Source organism: Syngnathus typhle, linkage group LG22 (assembly GCF_033458585.1).
Source record: "Syngnathus typhle isolate RoL2023-S1 ecotype Sweden linkage group LG22, RoL_Styp_1.0, whole genome shotgun sequence".
Classification (NCBI taxonomy): domain Eukaryota; kingdom Metazoa; phylum Chordata; class Actinopteri; order Syngnathiformes; family Syngnathidae; genus Syngnathus; species Syngnathus typhle.
Genome location: NC_083759.1, coordinates 2,446,736 through 2,469,309, shown reverse-complemented (window position 1 = coordinate 2,469,309; position 22,574 = coordinate 2,446,736). Strand labels below are relative to the sequence as shown.

Below are 22,574 nucleotides of genomic sequence, written 5' to 3'. Positions count from 1 at the left end.
GTTCTCCAAATGTTGATCTAAAACTCTTAAGAATCATCAAAACAGTAAACACAACAATTTTCCCCGATGACTAATACGTAACATGACTTCATATCTCATGTCCTCATTGACCAGCGTGACTAACATACAGTCAGTCATCATGATGTGCAACATCCAAAAACCTTTAATCATTGAGTGTCTCCATGAATTATTCAGGTGGTTGCCGTGGTAGCAAAGACAATGTAAACCTAAGTCCTCTTATACCTGCAAAGCTAGGAAATGGGAGCCAGGAGACGATTTAAAAACGTAACAGTATATAAAAGCATCCAATACCTGAGATTGTATACAAACCTTAAAATTTCTCGACTGTAGTGATCGACAATTGTAAGTTAAAATGAAAAAACCCAAATATTTCTAATTTATAATAATGTGTAATTCCTTATAGTCCAAAGTTCACCAAACATTAATTTTGTATTATTTTAGCTGTAGACTTTAAGGTAGAAGTTTGCTCGTGAAGTTTGTGAATAATTCAAGACTCAGTGTCATATGTCTGAGCTGACTCATAATTACCAAATGTAAAGATAAGTGTCTTATTTCCGAAGACCAGTTCATGCTGTGTAACAAAATAATTCCATGTAAAAATGACGTGTACTAATTTGGTAAACATTTATGTTGATCTGGAAGTTTTTTTTTTTTAGCAACATTCATTTTCAGCAATACGTTAACCAATTACAGGCCTAGTTTGGTATTGGCTCAATTTGAGAAAAAAAGTAAGTGAACTTATTTAAATGTCCATTCCAGCGGACCCAAATTTTTTGAAATACCTTCATGACGTTTGCGCATGGACTGCGGCCATTTGCACATATTTAAATTCTTGCAAAGTAAATAACTGGCACATTTGCAAGGCCACCATCCTAGCAAACTTTTGATCCAAACTTACTAGCCTTTAAACAGACTACAAAAAGAAATCCAAATGATAGTATGTACAATGTGTGTCACAAAAAGCTGCTGCAATAAAACTGACCAACTGTCACATGTATTATTGACTTACAAGCTGACTTCCTTCTGCTTCCAATAAACCGACCACTTCTTCATTTACGTCATAGGTCAATGATGTTCCTTCCTCCTTTTTTTGTGGTGTAGTATGTTCTGCATTTTCTGGACACTCCCTCTGACTACTTGTTATTTCCTCAATGGCCATTTTGACGGCTGTCGGTGGACGCATCAGGTTTTGAATTCAAATAATAAGCCAACTTTATCCAGCGTAAGCGGATTTTAGGAACAGTTGGTCCTTTACTGTATATCAAACTCGAGGCGTGGACAGTTGAACGGTCTTTCCTGCCAGATGGCCGCTTGCACTTCCTTTTTGGCCCCGCCGGTTTGCTGTATCAACCGACAGCTTAAGTGGATCAGCTCCAATCTAAGTTGTTTAGTTGTTTTCACCAATCGCAAGTGGCTAGACCAATCAGACGGCAATTATTTTTGCTCATTCGCCGGCTTGGCTTTAAGGGAGTCCAATCTGCTGGTTGCCATGGAAACCAAACAACGGAAAGTCTGCTCATGTAAAGCTGCTGCATCATACGCCTTAAGTCAGACTGGAAATGTCTGTTTAGTTTTCCTTTTGAGAACAATGAGGCTGATTGGACACCTCCTTTTGTCAATAGTGAACACAAACATCACAAGAAGCTTTTAATCAATATATTCAATGAATATTGACTCTGCCATCACTGATGCTGTCCCTTTTGTGCTCTTCGTGTGGCCTGTTTAACACGCGACAGAGCTAACCTGATTTAATAAGCAAATCAGGTTGGATCCCCGATTTAGAGCACCGATGTCCTTCTTGCCGTCCATGGCAACCAAACTAAAGGGACCGCGGGGAGTGACTGCATAACTAGGACACCCCCTCTTGGCCCTCACTTTTGCCGAATCCTCCCAGCCCTGTATAACCTTTAGGTAGGACACCTGATGCTGTGCAGCGGCACCTGTTTGCAGCACGGCAATAACGTCCACACGCATGAGGGTGCGCTGAAAGAAGGCCACATGAGAAGATAGGACCCTACAGCAGACATGAATAATCCTCAACACAATGCCCGTTGAATATTGCGTGAGAGTGGAAGTCGTCGGGACCATCTGCTCAATGCACCGTCTTTTTTTGGGGGGGTCTACTCAGCTGTCTGAACACGTTTTTATATTCTGTATGAAATAAACCCAAGAAGGGTAATTTCTTCAGAACATTGTGTTCAAAGTTGCGCTAAAAGATCGGATCTCATTTGCAACCTGACTCACTGCCCACCTGCCTGACCCCCCCCCCCCTTCTGCTCCTTCCTCCACTCCAGCAGCAGGCATTGACATTTGTATAATGAATGCGGCTCATTTTCACGTCTGCACAACCGAGAGAAATGTTGGCGTGCTTTGATTAGTCCGACTTCGACCAACTGCGAGGATTGAGAACAGTCAAATTGCAGTTTGTAAACACACATGAGTTGAGTGAATTTATTTTTCCTGTGTATTCATAAAGGAAAAATATAAAGTTATTTAATGAGTGCTTATCTTATATACAAATTTAAGTGAGCATTTCATTCTAACCAGTCCATTTAAGGCCTCAACCTGGCAAAGAGGTTGTTTTAGCATGGCACAATCAGGAAAGCAGGATTCTATTTATGTGAACATCAGTCAGGGGTAATAATTCATCAGGCCGGCCCACTGTAATGAGCCTGTGCAGACAAAGCACCCAGTTTCCAGTGCGTCCTCTTTCTCCTGGGAGCTGTGATCATAATGACAGCACTGTGAGTTGCCTGGTTTCGTGCTGAATCAACTCATTAGGATAAACAGATAATAATTGGTCAATCAGCGCCTACTCCTTTTTTCTCACCGTTTTTAAAATTTGGGTGGTTCATATAATAATAATAATAATAATAATAATAATAATAATAATAATAATAATAATAATAATAATAATAATAATAATAATAATAATAATAATAATAATAATAATAATAATTAATAATAATAACAATAATCATATAATTTGTAGTAGTAGTTACCGAGAGGTGGTGACGTCAGATGTAAACAGATTGAAACATGTGACTTCCTTGGTCAGAATATGATCAGAAAATCTAATAAATGCTTGTGATGTAATCAACAAGCTAATAAGAGCAATTAACATTATTTTAACAGGCTCTCGCTACAATCTTTAAATTTTAAATTTTAATAATAATAGAAAGAAACCTACTATACGGTGGTGATGACGTCATGTCAAACTCACGGCCCCATTGGTCTGAGTATTGGCATCGAGAAATGTGATTCGCTGCTGCTGAAAGGTGAAAGGTTAACATCTTATGTAGCCACTAAGCTAGCAGGAACATTGTTTACAGCGTTTTGTTTGGTCTTTTCTGCTACCGTAACAGCATCGTTTACTACTCGTGCGTGCAAGTGAGTTATACTCGGTAATTTTGGCGACATAAAACAATTGTATTGAAAGTCTTCCTCGCTGTGAAGGGAGGAACTTGAGCTACCAGCGCGCATACTGGCTGGCGTCTTCCATCGAGTAGGGTAATGTGTCAAATATGACCTTGTTGGTACTGTCAGCTGAAGGGCGATTTTAAGCTTATGTCCTTAGTAATGGCATACACCAGGCTGTTTCACTTATTCATCAGAGCTAAAAGTTCCACCCAAACGCAAGTCGCCGGGGGTGGACGCTGCTTCCGTAAACATGTCAGCACTTCAGCCTGGCGAGGGCAGAGCCGCATGTCTGCTTGGGTCATCGACCAGTTTGGCACTAATGAAGTGCTCAGGTACTCTGACGACATCCCGGTGCCTACGATCACCTCGTCCAGCCAGGTGATGATCCAAGTGCACGCTGCCAGTCTCAATCCTTTGGATGTGGCCATGAGAGGTGAGAGGTCAACTCACTAAAACCATGTAAACAGCAGGCTAAATACTCGCTAACCATCACTTTCTTAATTTCAGGAGGGTATGGTGCTAAGATGCTGAAGCTACGAAAGGACCCATTTTCTATAATGGACAATGATAGTGGTTTTCCTCTGATCCTGGGTCGAGATGTGTCTGGTGTTGTCGTGGACTGTGGATCTGAGGTTGCTCACTTTGTTCCAGGAGATGAGGTACACAGTGGTTTCCACTAGGTGCATGACATTCAGGTGATGTTATCAAGCATTGTGGTCATCTATCACAATGTTCCAGGTTTGGGCTACTGTTCCCCCGTGGCAACAAGGCAGCCTGGCGGAGTTTGTCAATCTAACAGAGTTTGAGGTGCTACATCTATCTTTCCAAGTATATTGAGAAAGCTGTTTATAATGTATTGCTGTTTGGGGATCTCCAAAAGGTGTCCTACAAGCCCGAATCTTTGAGTCACATGGAGGCGGCGTCCATCCCCTACGTAGCCAGCACTGTGCTGTCCGCACTTGGTATTGCGGGTGGTCTTTGCAGAGACAACTCCTTTAATAAAAGGTAAGCTCTGCTTTTAATGTTTCTAAAATATATATATTTTATATTTATTTATTTATTTTTTCTCAGAGTTTTGATTACCGGGGGATCAGGAGGTGTCGGGACGTTTGCAATTCAGGTGAAGCATCACAAGAAGCAACTTTTGTTGCTTCACTTTATTTAATTCAGCGTTTTTTTCCATTTGTGCTGCCAGTTGGCAAAGGCCTGGGGTGCCCACGTTACGGTCACTTGCTCGCAGAATGCCGAGGGACTCGTCAGAGGTCTCGGAGCCGATGAGGTGGTGGACTACGCCGCGGAAGATGCGGCGGACCAACTCGAAACAATGGAGAGGTGCGTGACATATTTGAAATCATTTTACGTGATTCATTTAAGATCAGATCTGCATTTTAGGGGGTGTCTCCAAAAATAAAGAGTGGATTCCTATCGTAGTGCCTTAATGTTCTCTGCTGACATCTCGCAGTCAACCCCATACACCTGCGCATTTTCCCTCTCATTTTTCTAGTTTCCATGGATACCAAGTCTTAAAGCCAGAGTGCAAAATTGGTCAAGGCAGCTTTGAAGACCAAACAAACGAGCGCCGCGGTGGCATTTCCCCCAATATAGCAAATTAAAAAAGGAACTTCTTATGCGCTTGTGTTGCTAGATTTGACGTGGTTTTAGACGGCGTGGGCGGGGACACCGAGGAATGGGCGGTGGGCCTGCTGAAACCCTGGTCCGGGGCCAAGTACGTCACGCTGGTAACCCCTTTGCTCTCCGAAACGGATACCCTTGGCCTGCTGGAAGGACTCATTCACGCCGGATCCACCCTGAACACCAAGGTCATACAGGTACATATGATTGGAATCGAAAAACTTCTAACTCTGACGTCAATATTTCCCATTGAATTCTGAGATGAAATCCGGTTGAATGGGTTAGAACCATCCAATCCCGCTGTTTAGTTCTGATGCGGGGAGTTAATGCGAGCCTGCGGCCCAGTGCTGAAGCAGCAGTATGCGGTGTTTGTGCAGATTGCAGCCAAATGTCAACCCCCCCCCCCTCCCTCCTTGTCGGCAAATGTGTGTTTCTTGCCAAGCCTTTTGTCCATGGCAGCCACCAGCTGGACAGTTGAGAAGGCCTCGGCCACAGCGGTCACACCCTCACGGCTCCTCTCACCCATACCGCAGCTCAACCGAGCCCTCTGCTGTTCAAACTCTTTTACTCGCTCAATTAAATAGACCGGACTTCATTCTATGATTAAACAGAATTTTAAAATGGAATCAATTTCAGGCTTTTTTTTTTTATCTCTTGATTCATAAATTAATATATATCTTTTTTTCATTCTAGAATATAATATCAAATGGCATCTTCTACCGCTGGGGGTTCTACGCTCCAGATGGGCCTGGCCTGGATGAGATCAGCAAGCTGGTGGATGCCGGGAAGGTACTGTATCGAGTCACTACCGAAAACATGTTTAGCAATATCAACCGACCCCCCTCAGCTTTGTTTTGGAGCGAGCATGACATTCCTGCTGGGCTGGTGGGTCGGGTTGGGGGTGGATTCAGAGATGCTGAATGGGTTTTTTTTTCCCACAATGCTGAGCAGCTATTTGTATCTTTTGTCCTGGGGGGCTTACAGCAAGCAGCTGATTTAGACCAGTGGCGGGAAAGCGTCGCTATCAGTCAGAAGTCTTTCCTGTGCGACATGACCGCTCTCGCCGTTCATTGTTAATATCGAGAGGTGCTGACCAAAACAGGCCGGACCCGCTCGGGATTGTCCTGCCTCATCACATTCTATACCCCGCCCCCGCATTTCACTCGTTGGAACCTGGGGAATTCTGGAATTCGACCGCTAAATCAGACAGTAGCTGCGTAAATGAATTGTAGATTGCGACCTTAAAAATGGCCATAAATCAAAACCATCTTTTTTTCCATAAAATGAATGTAATCATCATTTGTTGACAGATCTTGCCAGTGGTGGAGGCCCAGTTTCCATTCAGCCAGGTGCCTCAGGCTTTTCAGAAGTTGGAGTGCGGCCACGCCAGAGGCAAGACGGTCGTCAACGTGGCCGAGAAGCAAGACGGGGCGGAGCGAGAGTCGCACCAGAACGCCGCGCAGGAAACGGTAACGCAAAACTAACGACGAAGAACCAAGCTGTGCCGATTCTTCAACCACCCTGCTCCAAGACTATTTCTAGCATATAACAAGGTACTCTACCTGAGTGTGTGCTTTCCTATTACTGTGAGGTTACTATGGTTACCAAGAGCAACCTTTTAGGTCATCTCAAACATCCATCACAACCAATTCTACATCAATATATTGTTGAGTATTTATACCGCAACACAACAAATTGACAGAAAATCAATAAAGGTGAGCGAATGAAAGTAGAACTTTGTTTTATTGCTGAATAAAATGTTATATGACATTCAGAATAAAAATACACGAGACACATTAACACTGCTTAAGTTAATTTACAAAGACTGAGTCGTTCATTGAAAAAGCAAAACATGAACCGTGCGTTGTAGTACTTGGAGAGTCAAGTATTTTAAGAAGGCAGCAATATATTCTTTAAGAGAACTTCCCACCATGAACATTGCAGCAAAAATGCACATAGTCCTCAAATGCTTGCTTTGCTGTGTGGAATAATCTTAAATAATTTCCACATCCCACATTTGGTGGACTTTATTCGGATCCAGGGTGTTGAGAATCAGTTGGTTTTTGTCATAATGATGCCCTCCTGTGAAAGACATATTTGAATTCATTATGCTGTGCATTAATAAAAGATGCTTGTGTGAGTTAAAAACGGAATATTTCTTTTTTTTTTGCAGATTCATTTGACTAAAATAAAGTGTTTTACTCTAAAAATGACATGTCCTAAAAACAACAAAAGCAATTGATTTTTTTTTTTATTCCACAAGGTGTCACTGTTGACAATGACAACTCCGGAAAAAAAAAACCTTTTACCCCTGCGAGCTTGAAATCACTAAGCAGGTGAAGTTGAAATGAGTTTAGTGCTCAAGTACTTTCTGACCGAGCAGCCAGTAGAAGCTCACCTTTCACCTCCAAGACCAGATCAGGAGTCGGCATGTACCGGATGAAGCCTTCAGGGGTGATACTCCACACGTGGTTATCCATCTCTGGCACGAGACCCACGCGGCTTCCTGCTATGGTCACACTGCCGCTGGGACTCAGGCAGCACTCCTCAAGGAGCTACAACGCATAAGCGCCATCTTCTCGTCAGTCGATGACATTCTGCTAGCCCAGTCACACGAATGAATACCTTGCAATGGAGATGGCCGCCGCGGTAGAGCCAGATCTGCTCGAGCCCGTTGGTCTCCTCGGCCTCTTGAATCCGCATCAGTTTGACCTCTTCCAGATCGCCCGTCACGGACATCAAAAGCCCCGTTTGCCTGTTTCTTAACCTAAAGTGCACGTGCCTCTACACACAATAAAAAATAAAGTCTCAGAAATGGGGAGCGAAATAGTGTATATGCAAATGAAGCAGGTCTGGATTTACGTACCTGTAAAAGGGGGCGGAGTGATCCAATTTTATTCCACTTGCTGAACTGGTGCCAGTCGGGTACCTCACCGGGTTTGACCAAAATCTGAGCACCCCGATAATTGATGCCCTCGTACAATATCCACCTGACAACAGGAAGTAAACCAAAGCAACAATTAGCTACCGATCTGCTAATTACATCCAGTATACTGTTGTGGACTAACATAATAATCGTTTCACTTGGGATAGAAAACGATCGGGCCACTTGCTGAAGTTCTCTCCTACACTTCACCTTTTGTATTTCCTCAACTAGGGTTTACACCACTTGCTTGAATGTCACACATCAGCAGCAGATTTTCAACGTCATCATTGACAGAGTGTTATCATGCTCAAAAAGAACCACTGGCAACTGCATACCCACCAAAATTTAACCGGACCAAAATTATTTCAATCATGTACTATAATATAGTGGTGTCCCACAGGGTTCCATTTAGGAGCCCCTGCTGTTTTCAGTGCATTTGCTTCCGCTGGGTTTCATTTTAAGAAAACATATTGTGTGTTGAATTTAATTTCTCCTGCAGGGTTTCTAGGTGACAGCTTTGTGATGATTGTACTCACATGCCCCCCTCCACCAGCATCGACTGGACCCGGGTGCAGCCCTCAGCCAGCTGAAGATTGACACAGGCATCAGTCAGCACCACCCGCTTTCCGCGGAGACCGCAACGCTCAAAGAGAATGATGGAGGGCTGAGAGAATTCCTGCCAAGTGGGAGAGGAGGGTTAAAAAAAAAAACAGTGGGTGGAGCACTGCGGGCGAAGCCAAATGGAGATTTTTGTAAAGTTACCATGGAAACAGACAACACTTAGACCTTTGTTTTTTTTTGTAGTTGTAGTAGAACATGTGTGGCTCAGTTAATCCCACAGCTACAAAATGTTTGCCGCTACTTTTTTTTTTACGTGAATGTGTAGGTTTGGAAAGTATCAGTTTAATGTTACTTTTTATACATGGCTGTCCAAAACAGCATTTGGATTTCGCAGTCTGGCGTGTGAGCATCTATCAACTTACAAAGCCCACAGTCTGGAATGAGAGGATGGTGGAACTTGCGTTGATGCAACCCATGGCTCTCACGTCTTGGTAGTTCCCCTCCTCCAGGAGATACATCCTACCACTGAAGTTCTGGCCTTCAAACGCCACCCAGCTAAGAAACATGAACATCAAATCAAATGAGCCACGCTAAGGAGTATAGTGAAGTCTACATTTTAAAATGCACACCTGCCCACCAGGACCTTGCAGGAAGCTACAGAGAAGCCTTCCTCCAAGGTAGCCACGCTGTCCTCCAAAGTGAGGACGCTCCCTTGAAAATCTGGCTCGGAGAAAAGCTGCACCTGAGGACACGCAGCACGTGACGCATTACGACACGCCTGTGAGTCCCTCTTGAGTTTCTCCCATAGATAAACAAGTATCACTTACTTTGAACTTTGCCACATTTTCAAAATCATCCTGAAATAGAAAAAGACCTATTTAGCTTTTTTTTTTCACTACATTGTTAGTCATATACAGTCACTTTTTCTTGTTACTCTAAAAAGCAGTGGAGACTCATCATGTGTTTTGGAGAAGAAAGCCAAATGAGTCATCGAGAGCATCTGACATGTATTTTCCTCATTTAATAGGCATTTTATTTGTTCTGGATTTTTCTGTGTCACATGCTTCCCAAGAGAATTAACAATATTAAAATGTGTCACTTCCCCATGTTAAATGAGGACAAGCAGCAGCAACGTGACAGGTCACATGCACTGAATGTCAACGTCATTGAAGCGAACGGTGGAATTTACGCGACAAGCGAAGTCTTTAAACGCACCATAAACCCGGAAGTGGTTTCTCCGCGCGTCATCAATTAAGCTACCGCGCAAACCGACGCGGTCTTTTCAAAAGTCCATCACGAAGTGACGTCCAAATACCAACGTCGACAACAAAAACGGTAAAAATAAAAAACACTTTTGAAAATAAAATGTTTGTTTGACGCAGAGTTAAGCGTCCTATAAACTAATAAACTGTGAAGCAAAAAATGTATTTAATATTGCTCCGTTTTGACTGACAACGACTGAGCGTTACTGAAATGTCGAACGTAATGATACTTGTACAAAACGACAACACCAAAAGAAAAGCAAAAATACTGCAGCTGCTCTCTTAATTTAAAAAAAAGTACAAAAAAAATGACTGTCTTACCAGCACGACAGGCATTACTGAGGCAATCCGGTCTTGGAGAGCCCCCCAGTCCTCTGGGTTTCCATATAAGCCTTTTTCCAGAACGTAAGACTCCCCACAAAAACCAGGCTCTTCAAACACGACCCAGCTAAAAAAGAAATGAAAACTATCATTCTGAAAGCAGAGAAATTGTTTATGCGTAATATGTTGCTGCTGGAGCTTAATTTGTTGGAATTTCCTTAAATATTTGCCTTCAAAAATCAAAAAATAAATCCAACACAGTCACACTATGGCTGTAATATAAGTGATTGTCAAATTCCTATTAAATGGCCGCTCATTTCAGATAATATGACTAAAAAAAATTGGTCCTTTTACACAACAAAGAAATATTGCAAACCAAAGCAATAACATCAGGAATATCTTTGCTTAGTAACCATAATTAATTGATTCTAATGGCAAAAGTAAACCGTAAAAGTAACCGCAACATGTTTCTGGTTGAAGGTAGCAGCAACCTCCCCTGTGTCTGTCTCCTCTTAGCAAACATCCGGAGTGTGTTGTTTAGGAATGACTCATTGAATTTTGCTTTTGCCTCAACCGAGGGCTTTGTTTACTTTTCGGGGGCTTTTCTGCTTGCTAGCATGCAAGACTAGTCTGGCACAGGCACGACAAATAAGTGCGGTATGACAAGGGCGTGCCTGCCCGACCCAAAGACACGCTATTCATCCAAGAGTAAAATGTCGTGACAGCTCTCCTCTCTCCAACCGAACTTAATGTTCTACATTTATTTCATGTTTACTCTCACTGGGCCGAGTAATTACCCTTGCATGATCAGAATGCCCACTGCATATTTTCCTACGCGTTTGTTGCGCAATCCGATCATAGCTCAGAAACGAGATTTTCCACTTTGCCAATCACATCTGTCCTGAATTACAGTTAATGTCATCTGAAAAGAAATATCTCCCCATCGTTAATAACGGATTCTTTTTGGAATTGCAGGTCGAACAGCATCCACGACATGGACAACTCGCTCCTCTTCCATGTTATCTTTATTCAAGAGGGGAGTGTAACAGCAACTTCAACTAGACAGGAAGTCGAGGTGTGGCAGACTGGAAAAGACTTGTGTTGACATGTGCTTGGGTGCGGCACCCATAATGCTCCTCACACACCTGCTCTGTCCTTGCAAAGTGTGACAAGAATTTGCTGCTAAGTTCAAACACAAGTGTGTACCTTGTATCTGACCTCATTCACAGAATTGCCCACGTCATCGCAAAAGTCTACTTACATGCCGCTGAGGACATCGACAGACTGCGTCTTGGTGCCGTAACCCGTGTCGTCCATGTTGGTGACGGGCACGATCAGGTCGATGTTGACCCCCCGCTCGCTGAAATCTCGATGGCTGAACATTTTGAGGTGCGGTGACATGAAATCCTGTGACAGAGATTTGGTTTTTATTCCCCTCAATCACTTTAACTTGTTCCGTTTCCCGTTCGACACATTTCAACCCAAAGTAGGAACTGAATCAAAATCAATTTAAGTTACTCACAGACAGGATGGGTCGCAGTGACAGAATCCGCCCCGAGTCTGCCCAGTCGCTACAATCCAGGTACTCTCCTTCCTCCAGCACGTACTGCTGCCCTTCAAACGCTTCCTCGCTAAAGCCGACCCATCTGAAAAATCATATTTGCCACAGGTTTGATGCCTGAAGAGAATGAAACCACGGTGAGCAAAATATCACCTAAAGAGCAAAAACTCACAATCCTCCAATTATCTTCAAAGAGCCCACAGACTTCAGCTTGTGAGTATCAACGTTTGTTTCGGCTCCTTCGCCGTCAAAAAAGCTGAAAACATCACTGTCGATTTCCAAATAGGATCCTTGGAGTCCAGGCTCCTCGTACACCAAGGCCTGGAAAAAACGACAAGGATGATCTTTTCAGCAGAGTTTACAAAGGTAGGCTAAGTAAATGAGAAGCATTCTGACACCCGTGGGATGTGTAAGAGCAAACACTATTTTGGATTTGGCTACCTTACCTTAACTTCATTTGGGTTCTCCACTTTGAAACCACCCTGAAAAAAGAAATTCCATGAACAATGCGTCATTTTGTCTATTATTAATCCAAATCCATGAAGCTACTCGTGATGCAAAATGATGACTTGAAAATGCTGCAAACCATTTTGAGGGGTTTGAGAGATCCCACAAACGGCGACGGGAAGCCCCAGGTCTCAGGGAAAGGGTACACGCCGGGTTCCAGAACAGCCAGCATTCCCTGGAACCCCGGATCACTGAATACTAGCCACCTGCCAGCAGAACAAAAAAAAATATTTACATTTATAAAATTCATTTAAAAATACTCAAAATCCATTATAATATTCTGTTGGTCCTATTAAAATTGTTCTTTGCAAACCCTAAGGATAAAATTAACAAATTGCATATTAAAGGTACAATTTAAATATTAGGGAGTCATAATACCAACAAAAAAAATGCAAAAAGAAAAAATAACGAAGTTCCTTCAGGCGTTGGACACAAAATGTCTCATGTCTGACTCACACACACACTCACTCACTCACGTGGTGTAACTTTTTCTCCTTTCTCCGCCACACCTTTAATCAGTAACTCTCATTCCACCTCCTCACTTTCCAAATACCCCCCACCTCAACCAACAGGCATCGGCACGACACGCATTCCTGCGCGAGCACCAGACGACAAAGAACGAGGAAGCAAGTGACGACTTTCCGTCACATTGCGAGCGTCCTTATTGATTAAACACGTGCGCCATTTCTCCTGTGGATCAATCTCAATAATTGAGCTATGTGGGAGAGGGGGGTCGACTTGGAGCTACTTACACCCCGGAGTGAACTTGGATGGAAGCCGTGCTCAGCGGGATGCCAAATGTGCCGGTCTCGATGGTGTCATCGTGGTAAGGGGTCACCCGACCGTGGCCCTCCGGTTCGGTGAACAGATCGATATGAGGGGTGCAGTAATCCTGCAGGCGGGAGATAGAAGAAAACAGCAATTCTCAACGCCGGCCCCATGTTGCGTACCTTAAATCACTTTCTCGGAACTGGAATTAAGTGGCAGGATCCGCTTTAACATTTAGTCGTCGGGCGAATACAAATGTGTCAATTTGGTCTATTAGACATCCGCGTGTAGTCATGATAACATATCAAAAAGGTCAGATGAGGTGGAATCACTCACGCGGACGGCCAGTCGAATGGAGCCAATCAGCATCGGCGAGGTGTTGTCGGGTTCTGACCACTCATTGGCCAGTTCGAGGCCTCCTTCCTCCAAAGCGATACAGCGTCCTTGAAAGTCGGGCTTCTCGTAGAGAATCCAGCTGTAAGGTGTAAAAATAAAAAAAGATTGAGGTAAGTCATTTACCGATCCAAACCGTTTGAACAACTCTTTGTTTGGAATTGTTCTGCAAGGCTGAGCGGGCTGCTGGCCACGTTCTTTCTTGGTTGCCTCAGCAAATAACTGCAGTCGGCCGGGCACGCTGTTTAGAGCTATTCGTCTTGATTTGAATCAAGCTGCAACAATACACGCGTTAGGGAGCAAACTCCAGCCCAGAGTCCTGTCAGCACAACATTCCAAAACTTTAAACTTGAATTCCGAACTGGTCGGACGACGATTGACAGTCGACTTATCTCTTTGTCTCATCCTTTCAGGCAACAATGCTATGCATAAAAAAACAACATCCAACAAAACAAACTGGAGCATTCAAGTGCATTGATTGATTACGACTTACCATCCTCGTATGACCTTCACGGAGATGATACTGGACAACTGCAGGTCAGTCGCATCTTTTACATCCCTGTAGATCTCGTAGACTTGCCCACTGAACTGAGGGTTCTGGAACAATAACATCTGTGGGGGTGGGGGGGAGACACCAAAAATATGTCGAGTCTTTGTTGATGAAAAAGTTCTTCAAACCTCCCTGGCAGATGTAAATATAAATGCAGCTAAAATATTTTGACTTCAGTCCACGGTAATGAAGTGGCATGTTTACCAGCTTGCTGGCATGACAGTAATCACATCCAGTATTCCAGCAAAATGTTTTTTCAAATGTATTTATACCCGCTCGTACAACATATGAAAAGCAGATGTTTGCACGGCTAAGCGAGTCAGTCTTTCCAGAGTTCCTTCCAAACTCAGTACAATCGAATCTAGTCAGTTTAGCGAGTACGAACCTTTCCAGGTCGCCTATGAAATTCTCTGGCAGTCCTCGCCTAGGAGACAAAGAAACGCAGAAGCGTTAGCGTGACACGGTAAGTGCAGAAAGGCATTTATTTACGAGGGAGGACGGACCGGATTGCTTTTCGTGCCACTGATTAGCGTTAACATTTTCAAGCTACTGCCAAGAATACATTTGGGAAATTCTAATCATATTGATGAGGAAATGTTAAGCTAGCGATTGGTCAAAGCAACAAATGTTGGCAAGGCCTTAATGAGGATTTTCATATTGTCACACAACATCTTGAAATGCAAATGATTGTGAGCCGTAGGCAACAGCACAGTGTCGTCTTTGTCAATGGCCAAAAGACTCCCGCCCCCTCGCCCACCCCTCGAGACAATAGATCCCGCTGTTTGTGTTAATAGAGAAGCTTATGTTGTGACTAATGATGACTCTTGGCACGACAAGTAAACGGTGCAATAGTGCCGCTTTGCCGCATACAAATTGTAGTTTCATTAACACTGTCAAAAGCGGATCATGTTCCCGAGAAAAAACAAACCACAGATTTGCTCGTTAGTGAAAAGAAAACGTGGTTGCCCGGCATACTTACATGTTGAGTACGTATCCTCTGAGTCAGAGGCTGCTGAATTGTTTGAGCTGAATTTCTATTTCCATCTCCAAATACTGGAGGCACGGTATTAGGGAGCTTCAAACTCGGTTGCGTAACTGAATTTGCTTCAGTGACCAAAGCTGCAGTTGACATTTTTGCAGTAACCTAATGGAAAAAAAAACCCCACAAACATATCACTATGACAACCACGCTGTCGTTATTGAAACGTGTTTTACAAAGACAAGACCATGAAGACAAACCTCCGGTCGTCCGTCCGCGCTCTGCGTCGAATTTGTCGGTTCCCTCGGGAGGTACTTCTCTAAATAGTCCGGCAGCTTGAGGTCGTTAAAAGAAGGAAATGGAGGACCTGAGTCACCGACCGCAGCCGCCGTAGGCTGGACTTGGTCTCTCTGTTGCACGCTGAAATTCTCAGCAAACGAACCGGTGGTAGTCGGAGTCGGCGAGTCCGACTCCGATGAAGGGCTGAGCTGGGGCGATTCATCCCGAGAGTTGATCTGGACCCCGTTTCTGCCTCTCCTGGTACTCGGGCTCGTGAGACTGCTCAGCACGCAGCTCCCCTCCAAGCGAGACTTGACGATAAGGTCTTTCTCCTCAGTGCTCTTCTCCTGATCTTTTTTCGGGGTCTTATCTTTTTGATGAGAAGGATCTAGACTACTGATCAAAAGACACCGGTCGGTTATACTCACCCTAGCGGGCTTAGCGACACTTTTGGTTTCTGGGTTTTGGAGCTTAGCTAAAAGGCTCGGGCCTGTGTCAAAGGCTCGGTTCTTCTTCCTAAGCCCAAATTTGAACTCTTCTGGGTCAAACGTTTTCTCGAAATGGTCTTCCTTGATCGCTGGCATTGCGAACGGAGGCTGAGGTGGCCTGAGTGGGTTGTGTTTACGAGGCGGGAGCAAAAAGGGAGCGCAAAGCTTCTGGATCTTCTCGATGAAATTTTCGTCATCCAGTTCATCGTTGTCCAGGAGATTACTCTCGCTGACAGAAGCGCTGAGCTTCGGTCCTGAGACTTTAAGTCTCTGTTTGGGAAAGTCCACGTCGAGCCAACTCGACGGAGCGTCCTGTTGAAACGAGGAATCGTCTCTGCTTAGTCCACGTGGCGAATGGAGTCTCTTAGGGGGCGACTGCTGGACCGAGTCTTGGTTTAGCTTTTTAGAGTTTGGGGAAGTTGGAGTGGGTTTATTATTTACTGATTGGTCTTTGACTTTGTCAAGCTGTGAAGAAAGATCACCATTGATTCTCGCTGAATCAATCACGTCCTCCTTCGCCTTCCCTTTCGCAATTCCTGCGGTGCAGCTGTCAGAAAATCTTGACTGAATTTTATCCGACCCCTTGAATGGAGGAATATCTCCTACGCTCACTTTTGTATTTAGTCCCTGAAACTGAGGGCAACTCGGTTTTGTTCTAGAGACTTTATCTTCCGCAGCCTCTAGGTTTTCCGTCAAGCTTGGAGACTCTTTGCCCTGGCTTTTGCCATCATTGTTTCCAACAGAAATATGAGTCGACTCTTTAACAGATGCCGCATTGTTAGTCCGTGCACTTATCAGCCCAGGGAGGTCATGAGAGACCATGGCGGTACCTCGGTCAGGCTTTCCAGCACTACTGCCTTCAGCTTTGGTTGAGGCCTGACGGAGAGAGCCCTCGAGGGTTTCCACGGGCTGTGGTTCTGTTATCATTGCTGGTAGTTTCAGTTCTCTTGTGAACCCATCCAAAGATTCTTTTGGCCTCTCAGAGACTTTGCCTTCCTTGGAAGACCCCTGAAAACTCTTTTTGCCAGTCTCCTGAGTGACGACGGTGACTTCAGGCATTGCGGAATTCGTTTGATTGACAGTTTGTGTTGAAGTAGGGAGGTTGGCGGTGCCTTGAGTGTTTTCCATCTCGGCTTTATTGGCACTTGTGTCCTCTTTTCTCTCCGTCTGCTTTTTCTGATCACCCATTGCGACACTTTCCTCTTTGTTTTTGTCTTCGTCCCGGTTGTTGTTACCCTGTGGCTTTTCAAATGTATCCACAACTTTAGTCTCAGTCTGACTCGTTAGCTTTGATTCCAGGTTTTGATGCGGCTGCGCCTGTTCTGTTTCTATTTTACCGGGCCGAACTGGTTTTGGTCTGGTGGTTAGTAAAGGTTGTTTTGGTGGTTCTGCATCTGGTTTTGGTGGGACCTGCGCCACTGGGGCAGGCTGCTTGATATGCTGTTCAGCTGACTGCGAGAGGGAAGATGATTTGTCCTCTGCTGCATTTTTGATTTGCTGTTTGGGTGGAAGAATGTCTTTCTCTGTCTTTGCCTCCTTTTGAGTTGAACGAATGGAAACCTTGTCAATAGTCGTCTTCCTGTTAGAAGTAGCAACATCGGGTTCGCCCGATGTCGGTTTTGGTAGAACCTCCACTCTGTTGACCAATTTATCAACGACTCTACCACGACGCGATGATTTATCGGAAAAGTCAGATTCTTCTCCTGATGTATGTTTATTGGATTTCATGCCTTCGACTTCATCAGGTGTTAGAAAAACTGCGTCATCAATCGGACTTTTTACAGCAGAGGCATCTCGCTGACTTAGATCTGGCTTGCTTCCCCGAATTTCGCTATCTGGACTGGTTGCTTCCTTGCTTTTTCTTCGCTTTGAGCGAGACCCACATTTGCTAGCGGCTTTAGCCCGTGAACTATTGATCACTTCTACGTTGTCACCCGTGACTTTCGTTGTCGTACTTAATTCTACGGTGTTAGGTTTCGTGCCCTGATCTGCGGTCTTTGAGGTCTTTGTGCCATTTTCTGGAGGTGTGGAACCTTTCACCCTCACAGCAGTGGTATCCTGTCCATCGGGTTTTAGCGTTATCCTTGTCATTGTTTTAGTATCCAGTTTACCCTGACTTTCGGGTTTGGATGACTTTAATGCAGTGGTTGCCACAGATGTGGTGGATTTTTTGGGAATTCCCGTCTTCTCAGGCAGCGTTGATTCAGAATGTTTGCTTGATCCTGAGGCAAAGTTCCTCGCTCTCTCTTTCACCGTCGGTGGAGTCTCATTTTGGTCCGGCGCAGGGCTGGAATTGACGGCGGCATATCGATCAGCTGATTTTGATCTCTGCGTGGCTGACAAAAATTCAGCCTTGAGTTTCCCGCTAGCGTTCCGAACAGGAGAGACATCAGCGCTCCTCGGACTTTGGAAAGTTCTTTTGAGGCCCGTCGCGGCTCCTTGGCGCTCAAATAAGTTGATCTTGTCTGTAATTCGGCCAAGGACTGGCTTCTCCTCGGGTTTCTTGTCTTGCTCCCTGCGCGTGATATCAAAATTAGAATCAACGGGAAACATGCACATTTCAGAGTCAAATAAGAAATACATTTTGACAAATGTAAATTGTTTGAAGTGACTTTATGGAATGCACTTTGTTTCCCCAAGTGCTCTATAATTAAAGTCTTAATCATAGTCAGTTTAATTTGTGTCCACGCCCGTTGCATTGTATTAACCAAATGTTCAGTTAAATCATGGTCACTTTTTCTTTTTATCATCTACTTTAAATATTGTTTAGTTTCATGATCTTGAAAAGTCACGTTGAATTAAAAGAAACTTACCTTGGACCAGCTTCTGTTTTGGGCTTTTCCTTGGCTTCATTCTTGTCTCGGTCCGGCGCCAAGTTGAATTCCGCCTCCTCTTCTGTTATCCTTTTCTCAGCTTTCAAAGGCACATTTTTTGAAAAAAGTTTCACTTCACTCCGCGAAACCTTGATACTTCTCCGTTTGGATTCCGGGGTCTCTGTCTTCCTCTCCACTTTGTAAAAACTGTCGTCGTCCTCCATGGCACATGTAAGACGGGTTTGGGTGACTGAGCTTGAGCCCAGGAATTCGTCTGCGTGCTTGGGAGCGGACGTCTCATTTTCTCCACCTCCAGGTGAGGCCGCTGAGGTGAGGCTCTGCTTGGAGGCGGAGTCTAAACTCTGCTCTTGACTCTGTGGACTTTCACCCTGTGGGCCGGCCATTGAGCTGTCAGATGAGCGGAATCCTTCTCGACCCGCTTGCTCATCGGGAGACGATTTCCCCTGAGGGCTGCACGGTCCATCCCCCTGGGAGTTCTTCCTTGCTTTCTTTTTAGCAGAATTCTTCCGACCCATGTTGCCAGCCTCCGTTTGCTCTGTGTCTAGTTCAAGCTCTAACTGCCAGTCTTGATGTAGCTTCTGTGACACTCCTTCCTGCGGCCCAACCACAGGCTTCAAATTTGCCTCTGCATTTCCGTCCGCTCTTGAACTCGAGCTCGGCGACAAATCAAAACTGGCCGACTTTGGTGATTTTGACTTGGCTAATACCGGCAGCTTTTTCTGCGTGGTGCGGATCACTTCCCTCCCCGTTAAAGAATCTTGCCCGCAGTGAGTCACACTGGTCTCCTGCAGGTACACGTGAAGCTTCTTCACCGGATGGGCCTGTGCTGGTTTCTGGGTCAAAGGCTGGGTGTCGTTAACCCGCTCAGAGGTCCATACCACACCCTGCTCAGAGGCGGCGGCGAGATCCGTCAAATGACAGGCAACCCTGTCGGAATTCCCGCTCGCCGAAGTACCATGACAGCCCTCCTTGGCTCGCCCTATTGGCTTCTTTTTTCTGAGTAAACACTCCTCTTCTTGAGGAGGAGTCACTTTACTGCTCACAACAGAGTCTGCTCTGTGGGTAGACTGCGTGGCGTCCTCTTCTCCAAAGCGGAAAATGTCTCCAGCGGGACCCAGCGAATTGGGATTGGATCTTTGTTTCTTCTCCTCCCGCTTGTGTTTCTTCGCCTCGGTCTCACTAGGCTCTCCCTCCGACTTAACGGCTTGCTGGCAAGGATTTTCAGTCGGACTTTTGGGACTCCTTCCCTTCCATGGAGACAACCAGCTTCCGATTCGGCCCAAGACTCCTGGACCCTGTTGCTCCTCTGGGTTCTCAGACTATGGCAAAGGAAACAAATCAATGAGTCACTTAAATTGCATTTTAATACAATATATAACGGGGATAAAACATGCATTTTTTTTTAATGCATTAATTGAAAAGAGCATATAGCGCATACTGTCATATTGAAAGCGGTGCAGGTTTAACGAGATTTTTTCCTTTAGACCATTTTTTTTTTTTTTTTAGTATGGCCATGCATCTCTCGGCATAGAAAGAACATGCGGGAGAGCATATAACCTGAAAGCTTACCGTGGTAAATACCATATCATTCAGACTCTTTATGTAGGTTGTGAACATTTTGCTTTAGAACATACACTCCTACAGACCAATAAAAAAAGACATGGAAGTGATAAAAGAGCAGAAAAATCATCCCATCCAGGATATTTTGCCAGAGCAAAGTGACAGATCAATCCATAACTTTGTATCTAAGAGTAACTCACCCCTTGATCAAAACTTCACTTGTAAAGTTTTCCTTCCTCCTGCAATATTTATTTTTTTGACCTCCAAGGAGCGCGGCCAATGTTCCGCACTCGGGCTCATAACTGACGGAGGAACGTGTGGCATTTTAGTCCATCTGCTCGAGCCCGTCCACAACTGTACAAGAACGCTAGAGTGTGTGTGGCATGTGAGAAATGCACTGCTGCTAGAAGTTCTGCCCCCTTTTCCAGCTCATGCAGCTGTGTGCTTGCGTGATGCCTTCACTGTGCCTTGTTCTAACGGCTTCCACTATACTCAAACCGGTCCAACAATTTTTGGGCCAGTCAGACAGTGAAGCTCATCTTCAAAAGTTTAGCGAGGTATGTCGTTTATGTTGAGCAAATGTCAACACTCTCAAATGTCTTGAAGGTACATCAATAACCTAATGGGTGTCAGTGCTTGTATTTTTTTAAAAGTCTATCTTTTAAAAGATGCATTTTCTTAATCCTTGGATGAAATTGCCATCATTTCAAAAATGCTGCGTCAAACAACAACCCAATTTGGGTTAAACATTGGACCGACCACCCAAAAAAAAAAAAAAGTAAACAATAAATTAGATTGTGTTTTGGCAAAACAACTCACAATTGAATATTCCAGTAAAGCCCACCTGAAGAAGCGTTTCACTTACATAGTAAGATTATTTATAGGACAACTTCAAATATCTTCCGCCTGAAATTTCAACAATTCATCGCGTTATTACTAGTTGTTATAACATTTTTTTTTATTTTTCCTCCGAGCATTTGAACGCAGCAAGAGGCAGAGCTCCTTTCCATTGGGGGAAATGACGCACCGGTTCCAACTTCTTCCCAACGTGTTTTATTTGGCGCTTTGACTCTGTCTGCCGTTTAGAAGAAAGTAAAACTTAACCCCTTAATCCCCAACCGTATTTGTTCACGAAACAAAGAAGAGAGAAAGCTTGCAACTTTTCCCCCCCCCACCTCACCAGTCCAAAGAAAGCGTCTGTTAATTATTATTGCACACCGAGTCGTGTTTACAGTTTAGACATTGCACAGCGTAGCTTCGGCGAGACTGTAAAAAAACAAGCGCGATAAGACTCAAGTTGCAAAAAGTACGCGTGCAAAAACTAAGGAATCTTGCGCAATTCATCGAAAGAAATCGACTTGATTCTTTTCCAAACGAGCAAGTTCGACGCTCTTACCATGATCAAACTGGTCTCCAGCAAGTCGCCGTCATGAACTGAACTCGCGTCTCCCTTGGTGTCCGCTACGCCTGATGAATATTTAGTGCGCCTCGCGCAACAAAACCGCTTGGGCTTCAAGCTCCGGCCGACCGCCGCTCGTTGCTATTATGTGTCATTAGGAGTGTATCAATCTTTTGAAAGCAGTGTGGCTTGTCTTCCGCGGTAATGAGGGAGCGCGTGTGCCGATGGAATCTGGCCGGCCCAGCTCACACACCCCGGGGCCTCCTTTTACGGCGCGCGCGCACAAGTACGCACAAGGTTTGTTGTGCCACTATCCAAAAATATCCTGACTCAGTTTGTTTTGACTTGATAAATGTGTTATACATCTGAAGAGTGAGGACGAAGGAGTTACCAAACTTCCTCTTGATGCCATTAAAAAAAAAAATAAGAAAGTGAAAATGGTAACGTATGGCGCCCCCTGCGGGAGTAAAAACCAAAAGTGCCATTTTGCTAGATTATGTATATTTGGCACACTTATTTGTTTCTAATATTTTGCGCCGCTGACAAATATAATTGAGGTTACAAAAATAGTCTTTCTCAAAATGACCTAATTGTGGCCATCCCTGCTTTAGTGGCTTGCATAGCACGTTACTCATGTTTATCCCACATCATTTATTCATGTCCAACTGACACCTGACTCGCTGTTCACCAAATTAACCGTTGAAATGTTTCTCTCTCACTCCAGCGTTTTTTATTTTTAATGTTCTTGCAAAATACTTGACTACATCAGGCTTACAATTTAGTAAGAGCTCAGGGAAAGCACTCGAAATGAAAGCATCAAAAGCGGAAAGTGAACCTTTCGAGCATTTATTCATCCACTGAGAGGTTTCGTTTTTTTTTTTTTCCCCCTTCTTTTTTTCTACCACCCTTGTGACACATTTATCCAGTAAAAGCCATTTGTCACACTCTGGCTACTGTGTGTGTTGACTCAGTCATCCTTTTGTGTGCTACTTGAGCACTCAGCAGAATTCAAACATCTGGCAAGCCCAAACAATCCAAATGTTGTCTGCTGGAGCTTTTGTTATTACCACACTCTCTCCTCCATTTTGGATTCATATTTTAGAACGACAATTT

General features: G+C 44.3%; 2 protein-coding genes across 3 annotated transcripts; one reads left to right on the top strand and one right to left on the bottom strand.

Moving 5' to 3' along the window:
* The first annotated feature begins 3,275 nt into the window (after positions 1-3,275).
* LOC133146172 (reticulon-4-interacting protein 1 homolog, mitochondrial-like) lies at positions 3,276-7,221 on the top strand. The gene is made up of 9 exons (XM_061269561.1): positions 3,276-3,874; positions 3,949-4,100; positions 4,180-4,248; positions 4,322-4,446; positions 4,513-4,561; positions 4,637-4,773; positions 5,087-5,270; positions 5,767-5,862; positions 6,384-7,221. The coding sequence occupies exons 1-9, from the start codon at positions 3,589-3,591 to the stop codon at positions 6,555-6,557; spliced, it is 1,272 nt and encodes a 423-aa protein (XP_061125545.1). The 5' UTR covers positions 3,276-3,588; the 3' UTR covers positions 6,558-7,221.
* LOC133146170 (beta/gamma crystallin domain-containing protein 1-like) lies at positions 6,798-21,790 on the bottom strand. Of its 2 annotated transcripts, XM_061269558.1 has the most exons (23): positions 20,263-20,553; positions 20,072-20,140; positions 18,482-19,821; positions 15,162-18,183; positions 14,902-15,066; positions 14,308-14,346; positions 13,866-13,984; positions 13,316-13,454; positions 12,964-13,103; positions 12,291-12,417; positions 12,151-12,186; positions 11,877-12,025; positions 11,666-11,789; positions 11,405-11,550; positions 10,144-10,270; positions 9,388-9,417; positions 9,190-9,302; positions 8,983-9,115; positions 8,536-8,675; positions 7,940-8,063; positions 7,699-7,857; positions 7,472-7,628; positions 6,798-7,155 (listed from the first exon to the last, which is right to left on the bottom strand). In XM_061269558.1, exons 2-23 carry the CDS (start codon positions 20,117-20,119, stop codon positions 7,067-7,069), a joined length of 6,666 nt encoding a protein of 2,221 aa, XP_061125542.1. In that variant the 5' UTR covers positions 20,120-20,140; positions 20,263-20,553; the 3' UTR covers positions 6,798-7,066. The 2 variants fall into 2 exon arrangements, with proteins under 2 accessions (XP_061125542.1, XP_061125543.1); XM_061269559.1 differs by lacking the exons at positions 20,072-20,140; positions 20,263-20,553 and adding an exon at positions 21,459-21,790.
* Between the last annotated feature and the right edge of the window lie 784 nt (positions 21,791-22,574).

Excerpts from the sequence above, each read along its gene's own strand:
- LOC133146170 (XM_061269558.1), bottom strand. The coding sequence starts at position 20,119 with ATGTTCACAACCTACATAAAGAGTCTGAATGATATGGTATTTACCACG. Across the intron at positions 13,985-14,307 it reads TTCATAGGCGACCTGGAAAG|ATGTTATTGTTCCAGAACCC; the intron begins GTTCGTACTCGC and ends CCACCCCCACAG. Across the intron at positions 9,303-9,387 it reads AAAATGTGGCAAAGTTCAAA|GTGCAGCTTTTCTCCGAGCC; the intron begins GTAAGTGATACT and ends GCGTGTCCTCAG.
- LOC133146172 (XM_061269561.1), top strand. The coding sequence starts at position 3,589 with ATGTCCTTAGTAATGGCATACACCAGGCTGTTTCACTTATTCATCAGA. Across the intron at positions 4,447-4,512 it reads GACAACTCCTTTAATAAAAG|AGTTTTGATTACCGGGGGAT; the intron begins GTAAGCTCTGCT and ends ATTTTTTCTCAG. Across the intron at positions 5,271-5,766 it reads TGAACACCAAGGTCATACAG|AATATAATATCAAATGGCAT; the intron begins GTACATATGATT and ends TTTTCATTCTAG.